Source organism: Propithecus coquereli, unplaced genomic scaffold (assembly GCF_000956105.1).
Source record: "Propithecus coquereli isolate 6110/MARCELLA unplaced genomic scaffold, Pcoq_1.0 Scaffold483, whole genome shotgun sequence".
Lineage (NCBI taxonomy): Eukaryota > Metazoa > Chordata > Mammalia > Primates > Indriidae > Propithecus > Propithecus coquereli.
In genome coordinates this window covers 1,620,187-1,633,310 of record NW_012150652.1, presented here as the reverse complement: position 1 = coordinate 1,633,310, position 13,124 = coordinate 1,620,187, and the positions used below count along the sequence as shown (strand labels likewise).

Below are 13,124 nucleotides of genomic sequence, written 5' to 3'. Positions count from 1 at the left end.
CGGGGCTCTGTGCGGCAGCTGGCGCAGCCCTGCTTTTGGAGGGCCGCCCAGCCCAGGGTGCCCGAGGTGGGTGCTGGGAGTGGGAGGTGGAGCAAGGCTGCCCAAATGCCTCGGATGGTCTAAGGTGTGAGACCAACTCACAAGCCAGTCATGGGGACACAGTGGGGTCACAGCTGGCACTGGGTGCTGAGCAAACACGCGCCCTCTCCGTGAGCGTCTGAGCTGGCACCGACAGGTCAGAGGACGCCAGGTAGACAAGGTGGGAGAGGGCGCTGGTGAGAAGACGGAAGGTGGGGCTTGGGCGTGGCGGACCAGAACTCCCCTGGAAGGTTTCCACTTGGGCCCGTCAGAGGACCCCTGAAGTGAGCCCAGGTGGGACTTCTCCTTAAACCCGCCTCCCCAGGTGGGTTTCACCTGGGCGGTGGTGGGAGGGGAGGGCTGTTGGTGCACGACCTGGAGAGAGGCCCCTGCAGCTTCTTGGCCGGGACGCTGCCCTTGGCGCTCCGTGCTGTGTAGACACTGTCCTCAACTCTGGAGAAGCTGCAGGACCTCGTCCTCACTTCCCAAATCCTAATGTCAGAGCAGCTCCCCCTGTTCTCACGGCCCCAGCCTCAGCTCAGGCCCTTTGGGCTGGCCTTTCTGCCCTCTTCTCTTTCTGCTTTGCTAACCAAAAAACCCCCACTCGTGTTTCTCCCCAGGCACAAGAACCCCACTTAGGTTCCTCATGGCCTTGCAGGAGGACGCCCAGCTCACTGGCTGGCTGCTCATTCCCGCTTGGTTCTCTCCCACAGGCCTCATCTCCGCCACGGCCCCCCGCTGAGCTCCAGGTCTGGCTGCCCAGGAAAATCACCCCGGAGCTTTAACGCCGAAGGCATCAGACCCCTCTCCCAGAGGTCCGGATTTAACTGGCCTGGAGCCTGTGTCTGGAGAGCCCCCAGGTGGTCCTAACACTCCAGGGCCTGCTCCGGCCTCGCTGAACTCACCAGTCTCCTCACGTATTTCTTCTCACTCCTGTGCCACCTGTTCTGCTCTGAGGCCAGAGCGCCCTCTCCCACCTTGTCTACCTGGCGTTCTCTTACCTGTCGGTGCCGGCTCAGACGCTCACGGAGAGGGCATGGGTTTGCTCAGCACCCAGTGCCAGCTGTGACCCCACTGTGTCCCCATGACTGGCTTGTGAGTTTGTCTTGCACCTTAGACCTTGAGGTGTTTGACCATGTTTCATTTATCTCTGTATTCCCAGCTTTGACAGTGGCGGAGACGAAATTATGCTTGGTGATTATGAACGTAGACTGCCCGAATGAATGTCCCCCGCTCAGATGGCCGGTCTTCATGTTGCCGAGACCCTCTTGAAGCCATGAACAAGGGTCGCACCCTGAGAGCACTTGTTTAGGTGACCTGGAGGCGGCAGAGACCACCCCTGAGGAGGGGGGATTTGAGGGAAGGCCCTCCTCCATCTTCCCCAGCCCCTGCATAAAATTCTCTCCCCCTGTGCTGAATGGGTAATGCCTCAATTTCCACTCTTTGGAAATCTGTCTTTGGAACACAGATTTAAAAATAATAAAAGTGAACATTTATTGAGTCCTTAGCGCATGTCAGTGATACAGGCACTATCTCATTTAATCATCACAGCAGCCATGCTCATCCCTGAGCCACAATGGACTGTCATGTGAGTGAGAAACCTTTCTCCTGCTAACTTATGTTGGGTTTACCTCTCAAAGCAGTGAATGATAGTTACCCTAGTTAACCCGTTCTCACGTTGAGGGAATGGTTGAGTTGGGACTGGTTTCCAGGCAGGCTGACTTCAGAGTGCAGGGTCTTCATCGACCCCCAGGCCTTTCCAGAATTCCCTATCAGACAGTTTGTCCTGGTGATTCTAGGACTGGCCTCAGGAGAGGCAGGAGAGGGTTTTTCACCTGAGGCTGTCGCCTTCTTTCAAATCACGTGTTTGTACAGTGTGTAGTGAGGGGCTGGTTTGGCCTGGGGGTAACAGAAAACTCATGGATCATTCAAACATGGTTGAGCCAAAGGAGTTTCAGGTTCCAGTGAAATTCTGGTGACATGTGGTTCCCTTTGCGACACACTATGTGCCCACACCTTTGGGTCTACCTGCCCCCCAAGAGGCTGGATGGAGTAGAGAAGCCCTGGGCCAAGTGAGCTTCCCCGACTTCTGGCTGGGCACCACTGTCTTGGTGGGCCCCGCCGGCTGCATCTACCCCAGTGAGACATAACACAGTGGCTCATCCCCTCGAAGCTCCCACAAACCAGGATGCAAACTGTCCTGCGCTGCGAGCGCGTCCCCAAGTGGTCCTGACACCAGTGAGATTTAATAAGGAAGGTGGTGGCCGGACCAAAGCAGCTGGGAGGAGCTGTCTGCTGCCTGGGCCCTCCTCCTGCAGGGAGACAGCCAAGCTCCCTGCACTTGGGGGGACGCGGCTGCCCACCCGTGCTCCTGACGGGGAAGCTCTCTGGGCCATTTGAAGGCTCAGGAGGCCCATACCTGGTCTAAAGCAGGCGAGCCCTGCCTCTCTCTCCTGTTCCTTCCACCTGTGTGTGACGCAGGCCTCAGGAGTGTCAGGATGACAGACTGCCAGACTCCCTGGAGAGGGTTTGAAGTCGGCCACAGCTGGGTCTGGGTCGGATTCCACCACTTACCACTGGGCGGTGCTGGGCCTCAGTTTCCTCACCTGCAAAGTGAACGATACTAGGAGCCCATCCTTAGAACCCACCCACTCAATTTACTTCCATTCCCTCCTCCGTGGTCCCACGTTCCCTCGTCTCACACAGATGCCCACGTTTGTCCCCCTCCCTGCCCTCCACACTGCAGCCAGAGAACTTGTTTCTGAAATTAAAACTTCCTGTTGCTTTTAATGTTAAAGAAAGAAATCAAATATCTGACCTGTGTGTCTTCTGAGCCCTGCCAGCCTCTCCGTGCTCCAGCCTAACCAGCCATCTCTGTTTCCTTGCACCGACTCTGCTCCTCCACGGTTCCTTGACATTGTGGCTCCCCGGGCCTGGGATGCATTTCCGTCCCTAACCTGCCCAACACCCACTTAACTCTCAGACCTCAGCAACTTCTGTGACATCCTCTGTCTGGGTCACATCTCCGGTCATGTGCTTCCATCGCTTTATAAATCCATCCTTGGCACTTAAAACCCCTGCCATGTTCACTTCTCAGCGTCATTCTTTGCCTGTTGTCTGTCCGCTCTCTTGCCTGTGAGTGTCAGGCAGCCAGGGCTGATGTTTGTATCTACTCACCTCTCACCCCCAGAGCTCAGCCCTCGCCTGGAACGAGGCAAGCTCTCAATAAAATGTTGAATGAATGGCCGGGAGCGGTGGCTCACACCTGTAATCCTAGCACTCTGGGAGGCTGACGCGGGAGGATCGCTCGAGCTCTGGAGTTCGAGACCAGCCTCAGCAAGAGCGAGACCCCTGTCTCTACAAAAAACAGAAAGAAATTAGCTGGACAACTAAAAATATATAGAAAAAATTAGCCGGGCATGGTGGAACATGCCTGTAGTCCCAGCTACTCGGGAGGCTGAGGCAGGAGGATCGCTTGAGCCCAGGAGTTTGAGGTTGCTGTGAGCTAGGCTGACACCACGGCACTCTAGCCTGGGCAACAGAGTGAGACTCTGTCTCAAAAAAAAAAAATGTTGAATGAATGAATGAAAGCTGACGATTCAGTGAAAATATTGCACTCAGAGCACTTAACACCGTGCCTGGACCAAGTAAGCACCAATAAATATTAGCAATTCATGCCAATATTGTTATTTCAACTGTAGGATGAGTTGTAAAACAAAAATTCATCCATCCAGACCCACAGTCCTCTTCTTATTGGGTTGCCCCAAGTGCAAGATTTGGGGGAAATTGATCTAGTCTGAAAGAGAATATGAGCGCACACACACACACACACAGAGCTACACACACACACACACACACACCAGCCTGAAGTCAGAGTGCTCCCTTCATTTCCTGCTGGAACTAGAATGTGGTGGCAGGGAGGAGCCTGAGTGTCCCCGGAGGGCTGGAGGGACCCATCCACGCATGGGCGGGCCTGAGGGTCCTCACCGCCCACCCGCACCGTCCAGACTCTGCTCTCCACCTCTGCCCCCTGCAGAGAAGAGGCTGCAGATTCAGGCAGAGCGAGGTCTGCGATTATTAGAGCTCTTTGAGGAGCACCGAGATGCTTCTTCAGATGTTCCAAATACCAGCCCGGCCTCGGTGCATCCGGGCAGCTCCCTTTTCCTCCGGCAGGGCTTGCCTCTTCCTCACCTCAAAGCACTTCCACAGAACACCAGTGTCCACAGGAGTTTTAGAGACTTTATTTATGTATAAACAATTTAAACACTTTGCCATAAATTATCTTTGCCTGTCCCTAGTCTTTGCTTAGCAGCAAATTAAAATTAATATAAAAACTCGATGAACAATTCATACATGTATATTACAAAAAAGTTCCTGTACCAAAGTTCTTATTAGACTTTTTTTTTGTTTTGTTTTTGTTTTTTAAATTTTTAAAATTTTTTTTGTTTTTATTTTATTTTTTTTTAATTTTCTCTCCTCGTGGTGACTGTCATGTGATTGTCTCAGTTTCTGGACCAAACAAACACACTAATAATTTTAAATCTGAAACAGTGATTGTGCCTTGCGGCTTATGTATGTACAGGGTGATCGGAAGTGGTACCTGTTAGCAAAAGAGTGTCACGATGCCGCACCTCTACCGCGACTGATACCCACAGACTACGGAATCTAAACAGACTACACCCTGTAACTGCGTATTACTGTCCACAATGGAATCTCCAAAGACAAAAGAGTATGAAATTTATCTGTAGTGATTATAGCCACCCTTTTTAATTAAATTTTACACTCCACGCTCAAATAAATTAGCTCAGGCCAGACTTAGTTGGGACCTGAGAGTTAAGTGCTGGACGGTATTATTTCGCTTTGATTTTTGATAAGAATTTCTTTTTTTTCCTCTTGTTTTTTTCTTTTCTTTCTTTAAAAAGTATTTCCAGTGCTCACTCCTCCACGTTTATCCCCCCCCACCCAGGCGCTACACACAAATCACCCCCAAAGTCGTGTTTTAAATGCACCTGTATTTGCTTAAATGAAAACGTCTGAAGTATTTGTCCAACGAGCACAGTCTGAATCGTCCTCAGCTGGTCTGGAGACGCCGGCCCTCGCGGATGTCTGCGTGTCGCTCACGTGTGAATGAGTGAGGTAATTGGATATGAGGCCTTCTCGTCTGTCTTCATTGCTTTGTTTTTCGGTCCCGTGTGTTTGTTTTGTTTTCTTGTTTGCTTTTTGTTTTTTGTTCTTTTGTTCCTCTCGGACATTTCGCGTCTCTTTTCTGCGTAGTAGACCCAGAACAAGTGGGTCATATTTTAGGGGAACTTGGAACATGTAGTGTGTTTGTCCATTCATTCGTTTGTTTTGTTTTCCTCCGAATTTTCAGCCGGGCTTTAGTCTGCTTCAGGATGCGGGACTTTGCGCTTGGACAGTAGCATTTGAACTCAAAAAATGTGAGCTTTCTTGCCACTTGGTACCCTAAAGCAGCCCAGCCTCAGTGCCCCTGTTAGATTGTCATCTCCTTAGGAGAGGAGAGAACAGTTACGCCTGCTGAGCCATCCAGACGAGGGATGGCAGCAGATGATTTTGTTACCTCTTTCCCATCTCATTCTGTCTTAAAAACTGGATGTTGCTGCTACTGTCTGCGAGCTCTGGGTACTGCTCCACGGGCAGCACGTAGTAGCCCTCGTACCCTTGCACGCGCCCGGTGCTCAGAAGCTGCTGCTTCTCGCCCTCAGTCCACAGGCGGCTGCCCTCTCTCCCGTCCCTGGCTTTCTGCTGCTCCTTGGCCCAGGCGGTGCCCAGGGCCCTCTGTCGCGCCTGGTCCAGGACTCGGGCCTTCTCTTCGTCCAGGGTGTCGGGGGTGAGGCCGTAGCGGATGCTGAGGAGCAGCGTGGAGTACTGGAATTCAATGTTCGTGAACCTTCGAGTCCTGCCGTTGACCAGCAGCGTGGGCTGCGACACGGTCACGTTTACCCCGCTCTCCAGCACCTTGCGGCCGATGGTGGTGCCCAGAGTGACCAGGTCACCGTCGGCCGCGCCAATCTTCACGAAGTAGTGTGTGTCCTTGCCCTCGATGCTGTAGTGCATCCTGTCCAGGTAGTAGGCGTTGTTCAGCACAGACGCCACCTTGCGGCTGTCCTCGCCGGCGATGCTGGACACGCCCGTGGTCACCCGCCCTTCTTTGATGGCGAACATGATGCCCTTGCCGATGATGGGCGTGGTGGTGGCGAACCAGTGGCCTGCTTTCTCCCGGATGTTGGCGTGGAGCTTTTTAGAGATGACCTGCCCTTCCAGAGCCAGGAAGGCCTGATTGTGTCTCTCAGTTGTCTGTTGGACACCCGTGATCAGCTGTGGGCATAAGAAAACAGAGAAAGCTGAGAGGGTGGGCTGGGCAGCGCGTTCAAAAGGAACAAGACAGAGAAATGCTTGCAACTCCCCTGCAAGAACTACCCTTGGGTCTGTACGGACGTGAGCTCATAGAGTCCTACCTTTCAGAACTATGGATGTCTGGCTGCTGACCAGTGCTTTGATGGTGTGGCCTGTCGACCTTGTAACTGTGCCACTAGCTAAAAAGACAGTGAAAGAGGCTTGCCACCTTGCTGGTGCGGGCACTCTGGCCCATGCACTTACCACGTCTTGCCACTGTTGGAGAAGAGGGTCACCTGGTGCTCTGAGGCTTTGGCAGCTGCCTTGCACCTTTCAGACCCAGGAAGGTCCTGGTCTGAAGGGCAGGATGTTTGTTTGAACAGCTGTGAGCACCGCCTCTGTAACCCAGACTTCTCTGAGGCCAATGACCTGGATATTCATTAACTTCCTTGGGCTAAGACCTTGCTACTCAAAAGTGTGGCCAGCAGGAGATGACCCACCAGGGTCCGCCCTGTTTGAAAAGCAGGATCTCAGGCCCCGCTCCAGAACTACTGAGTCAGAAGCTGCATGTTAACAGGATACTCTAGGTGATCTGTGTGCCTATTAATGTCTGAGAAGCACTAGGTGGCCAAGAGATTCGGGCTCTGAGGGCCAGAGGGAATATGTCCCGGCTTCGAGTCAGTGGCTTTGGATCCTAGCCCTGGCTCTGCTGGGGGATGGAATCGCCATTATCTCCCTGGCCTTGAGTTCTCCACTCGCAAATTACAACTTGTCTCAATTGGCGGTTGGGGGACAGGCTGGGATAATCGGAGAGGCCGTGTTGCGGAGGTAACGGCACTTAGATAAATGAGGGAAATGACGGCTATTCAGCCACCGAGTGGTCCCCAAGGGGCAGGACCGAGAGAATGTCGTTCTCAATTACCCAGCAGCTCCTCCTTGCCTCTCTATAGTTTGACAATCTGGACCATTATTCAGAGCAGCTGAGACCTTTCAGACAGTGCCGAGCACCGGTTCTGCAGCGGGGGTTATCCGAGCACTGGCGCCCGCCCCTCCCACCCCATTGTAGCACAGGTCTCGGCTGCACCCAGATTGAAACTGACCACCCCTCGGTCATCATGGGAAGACCCAAGCACAAATTATGTTCTGAAAACTCAATCTGTATACATTCGGGCCATAAAACACTGAGGTTTTATGTGGGGCATAAAAATGTTCTTTAATGGGACAGAAACTGCAAACCACAGTTTTATTACATCCCATAAAAGCCAAAAGGGCTATGATCTTATAGGCAGTGCAGATGGTAGGTTGCTGCTAGATTTCTCTGCACTGTCGTTAATCAGGGAGCGACTCAAGGGTATATGCTGAACAGATAATGATACCACAATTAAGGTAATAACTGAGGTTGAGAAGAAATACGTGCTGTGCCAGACAGGTGACAGCGCTGTCATTCGCTTTCCTGGGAAGTCTCAATGTTTCCTGCACCTTTTATACCCAGCTCCAGTGTTCTCCTCTATGGCATGCCCTTGGCTCCCACGCGGGTCTGTGTACAGAAGGGAATGGTGGCGACGATTTGGATTCTTGGCAGGAACCTCCGCTTACCTGTCCATTCTCACTTGCTTGACTCTCTGACAGTTCATAAGGAGGAGGCACGAAATACATTTTGGCTCTCGGGAAGCCAGGAATTATGTTGCTAAGCTGAAATCCAAACATCACAAGCCAGCTTTTCACATCTATGGTGGAAACAAAAATAAAGATTGCTGAAATCATGATGGATAGAAAGCAGCAGTGGATCTTGGAGATAGAACAAAATAAAATGCATGGTTGGGCATGGGGTCCAACAGCAGAGGGAGACAAGAGCTCGTGAATGGCTCCTGGGTCCAGACCCAGAGCTTGTTTCCATGAGTTCGAGGAAGTCCTTCTAAACATGGCCAGTTGATAACCACCACGTAGTGATTCAGAAGGCCCGTGCTTGAGTAAGATGCATCTGGCTGTGTGACCTTCGGCAAGTTCCTGCCCCTCTCTGAGCCTCAGGTTCCTCAGATATGAACCGGGCTAATAATTGTACCAGTCTCCTTGGGTTGTGAGGATCAAAGGAGAAAACCCATGTAAAGAGCTCCTCAGAGTGCCTGGAACATGGATTGTTCAATAAATATAAACTCTTTCATTTGGCAAGTATTTATAGACCAGGTGATATGTTAGAAGCTAGAAGATACAGAGACCGACTGGAGGGATAGTGAGGACGATTGTCACTATGCAGGGCACTGGGGGAGCTGTGCTGAGGCTGGCTCACTGTGGAAAGGGCTTTCCACAAGCTGCATGCAGGCGGAATGCAGAGTCCTCCAACCCAGGTCTCCAGGCTTGCTACTCTTCAGGGAGGGGCTGAGAGAGGGCACGGCATGCTCAGAGTAAGATGACCTCCCAGGGGTCAAGGCCAAGTCCTTGCACTGGGAATTATACCACCTGCCCCAAGCGTCCGACCCTTCCCTGAATGGTCCAGGTTCTCAGAATAAGACTCCAGCGACCAAGAGGGAGCCCTGGACGGCCGTCCCTCGAAACATTCACATCACCAACGCGGTGGTGATGTGAGTGGGAGCCCAGAGTCCCACAGGACTGACCTCATTATGTCTTTGTTTCTGTTTATGACGGGCACCCCAAATCATGCCTAACACCCCATGTTCCACTCCCTTTCCTGCCCTGTCCCCACCCTTCGCCAGCCCCCCAAATACTTCCCTTGCCCCCTCTGGAATTCACATTTGTCACCAGAAGACCTGCTCCTAGTGCCTTCAGTCTCTCCTCCAACGGTTCCTTTCCCTCCTTGCTCTCACTGAAGCTCTCTTCCCCCGAGAACACTGGTCTCCCTGCTATTCTCCTACAGTCACTGGACCTGGAGGGACAAGTGCTCCTTGCTGCAGTCGCCGCCGACGCTTGGCCACTGCCCTGCATTTCTCGAAGATTTCAGCTTCTGCTGCACTGTGGTCCCTCCCTCTCTGTTCCCGAGGCAATTCTTAGTGACCACAGTACACAGTAGCTGATGCTCCCGCCACCCTGGCCTCTTGGTTCCTTGGCCCCTCCCCTGCCCCTCTCCCTCGTGCCCCTGCCCCGGACCTTGTCATCACCAATCATTCTGATCCCTTCATCACCTCAGTTCCACGCACACCCCCGTCTGACCCCTGCCTCAACTCTTTCTAATGACCTGACACCCACGATCGCACCTTCTGTCCACCCTAAACTCCTTTTCCTTGACTCTCGGCATCCTGGCTTTTCTTCCCTTCTAGCACTCTGCCACGGCCAGTCCTTGGCACCATTCCCTTGGGTATCTTCTCAGACCCCCCTGCCCCTTTTCCGTTTCGTCACACTTGCTCGGTGGAATCACCATACGGGTCGACTCCAAGTCTTTGCCTGCTACAGGTTTGCGCCTGTGTGGCCGAATGTGGCTGGTGAAAGAAATCATAACCATGCTGACCAGTGCCACTTTGCATTCCTGATCACAGAGCTCAGGCCTGCCTTCCCGCTGCCTGGTCATCTCAACTACATGCCTTTACTCCATTCAGTCATTCTCTCGTTCTCCCGGACGATTTTATTTCTTTTTATCTCCTAAAACCACCAATACCCACTTTCTCTTCCTCTTAATAGCAGCTGATCTCGTTCCTATTCCCCTGAGAAAACGGACGCAGCCAGAGGAAGTTTCCCTTGACTCCCATCACATTTGCCAATGGTAACGCCACTACCGGCAGGCACCCATATTCCCTGCTTTTCTGTTACGATAGATGAATTGTTCAAGTTCAACCCTCCACTTGTACACTAGGTCACGTCCTTTCTTGCCAACTCAAGGACATCCCTCCAGCAATTTTCTCTCTTGGCCGGGCACGGTGGCACAGGCCTGTAATCCTAGCACTCTGGGAGGCTGAGGTGGGAGGACAGCTTGAGCTCAGGAGTTTGAGATCAACCTGAGCAAGAGTGAGACCCTGTCTCTACTAAAAATAGAAAAATTGTCCAGGTACGGTGGTGCCCACCTGTAGTCCCAGCTACTCGGGAGGCTGCGGAAAGAGGATCGCTTGAGCTCAGGAGTTTGAGGTTGCTGTGAGCTAGGCTGATGCCATGGCACTCTAGCCCAGGCAACGGAGTGAGACTCTGTCTCAAAAAAGAAAAAAAAAATCTTTTTCTCTCTCACCTCACATCATTAATTTACTCCCTCCTCCAATAGATCAACGTCATCAGCATACAAACATGCTCTGAATATCCCACCTTAAGAAAGTTCCTCCCTTGTCCCAGCTTCTCCCTGTAGCAACCACCCATTTCTCGTTCCCCTTTCCAAAAACTTCTCAAACTCACACCAATTCTCTATGCTCACTATCTCCCATTCTTCTCCTGTCATTCTCCTTTGAATCTCCTTTGGCCTCCAAGTGGCCCTTGCTAAGGGCCCAAATGACCTCCCTGTCACTAAGCCCAGCACTGACCTTGGTTTTCATCGTATTTGATCTATCATAAGTATTTGACAAGTGGAACACTCTGCCGTTCTTATTTTCTTGGCTTTCTGGCTAGCACAGTCTCTCGTTTTTCCTTCTCCCACCTTGGTAGCTGCCTCTTGCCTGTTTGTGGTTCCTCCTCGTCTCCCTGATCTCTTAGCGTTGGAATGCCCCAGACTCAGTCCAGGAACTTCTCCACTCTGTCTCCACCCACAAACATGGTGATGTCCTCCAGCCTCAGAGCCCAGATGCCATCCACGTGGTGGTGCTCACTCCACGATTTTTATCTCCAGCCCAGACCTCTTCCTGAACTCTGAATTTGTATATGTAATTACATTTCAAATTTAACATGTCCAGAGCTGAACTCCTGGTCTTCCTCCCCAGACCTGCTCCACCTGTGGTCTTTCCATCTTGGGGAATGGCAACTCCGTCCTTCCAGCTACTGCCCTGACTCCTGTCTTTTTTTCACTCCCCACATCGAATCCATTAGTAAATCCTTTCCTTTTTTCATGAGTAAGGTAAAATTCACATATCATAAAATTCACATTTTTAAGTGCACAATTCAGTATTGTGCAACCATCACTACTAATTCCAGAACATTTTCATCATCCCCAAAAGAAAGCTCATGCCCATTAGTAGTCTCTCTGAATTCCTGCCTCCTGCCATCCCTGACAACCACTAAACTTCTTTCTGTCTCTTGGATGTGCCTATTCTGGACATTTCATGCAAGTGGGATCACACAACGTGTGGCCTTTGTGCCTGGCTCCTTTCACTCAGCATAATGCTTACCAGGTCCATCCATGTTGTAGCGTGTAACAGTGCTGTACACCTCTTTATGGCTGAATAATATTCCATTGTATGCATAGACCACATTTTGTTTATCCACTTGTCATTCGATGGCTACTTGGGTTGTTTCCACTTTTTTACTATTATGAATAACGCTGCTCTGAACATTTGTGTATAAATTTTTGTTTGAAAACCTGTTTTCAATTTTCTTGTGTATATACTTAGGTGTGGAATTGCTGGGGCATACAGCTGAATGCTTTACTTTAACTTTAAAAGTAGACCCAGAATATGTGTCATCTTCTTGCCACTGCCACTGGTTCATTGTCACTCGGCTGGACTTGTAGCCGGCTCCCAGGCTTCCACTCTGGGGCCACGTACCTGATCAGCACGGCCGTCTGAACGAACCTCTGCGCAGGGAGCAGACCACGCCATTCCCCTGCCAAGCACGCTCCAGTGACTCCCCGTTTCTCTCAAGGAAAAAGCCAAAGTCCTTCTAGTGGCCTAAAAGGAAACTCCTATGACCTCTCTGACCTCAGCTCCCACCTCTGTGCTATTCCTGGACCATGCGGGGTGCACTCGTCTCAGGGCCTCTGCGCTAGCACGCCCCTCTGCCCGGCGCGCTCTGCCCTAAACATCCTTGGCGTCTCTTGCTCGTTCTCCTCTCCCCAGTCTTGCTATAATGCTGCCTCCCCAGGAAGGCCACCCCCGCCCCACCCTCAGCAGTCCCTAGTCCCCTTACCTCGCTCTTCCCCCACCCAAACAACAGTCCCGTTCTGACGTGCTGCATCACCTGCGCATTTGTGATATTTATTGTTTATAGTCCCTCTCCCTCACTCCGAAGGGAAACTCCCGCCAGGTCAGGGAGTTTAAAAACCTGTTTTCTTCACTCATGTCCCTCCAGGCCCTACAACAATGCATTGGCACAAAATAGGTGCTCCGTAAGTATCCTTAGAATGAATGAATGAATGAACACTGAACATAGGTGGCAAACGTACCCCAACTCGTATCCGTGTAGCAGAGAATCTACCTGTACTCGCCTAAGAACATGCTCTGACAAGCAAGGGTATAACCACTTCCTGCCCTGGGACTGGTGAAGGATTTCATGTTGACTTTGCTACCAAACATACAGGTAGATAAGAACCCTCTAATGAGAAGGAATTTGGGATCCAAGGTCCATCCATCTTCGTGGGCACAGACTAGTTCCTGGAATGACTTGGCATCTACACACGTTAGCCATAGCCCATTGAAGAGTCATTTAAGAACACAGGTTTGAAATTACCTTAAAAAGTGTGTCAGTATCAAGCCGAGAGGAGCCTAGTCATCCAGCAGTGACCATGTATTTATAGAGCACCTACTATGTGCCAGCTGGGTGCTGGGTGCTGTAGAGCATTAGTTTCTCAAATTTGGGTATTCATGGTCACCCATAATAATTTTTTTTTTTTT

At 51.4% G+C, this 13,124-nt stretch overlaps 1 protein-coding gene across 4 annotated transcripts in view; it reads right to left on the bottom strand.

The window, feature by feature from the left end:
- Positions 1-5,290: 5,290 nt before the first annotated feature.
- Positions 5,291-13,124, bottom strand: part of TENM2 (teneurin transmembrane protein 2) — an 888,605-nt gene continuing 880,771 nt past the window's right edge. For all 4 annotated transcript variants that reach the window (XM_012655757.1, XM_012655758.1, XM_012655759.1 and 1 more), the window contains 2 exons: positions 8,029-8,159; positions 5,291-6,414 (listed from right to left, as the gene is read on the bottom strand). In XM_012655757.1, coding sequence (XP_012511211.1) covers positions 5,653-6,414; positions 8,029-8,159 — 893 coding nt within the window. In that variant the 3' untranslated portion in view covers positions 5,291-5,652. The remainder of the gene's footprint in view (positions 6,415-8,028; positions 8,160-13,124) is intronic.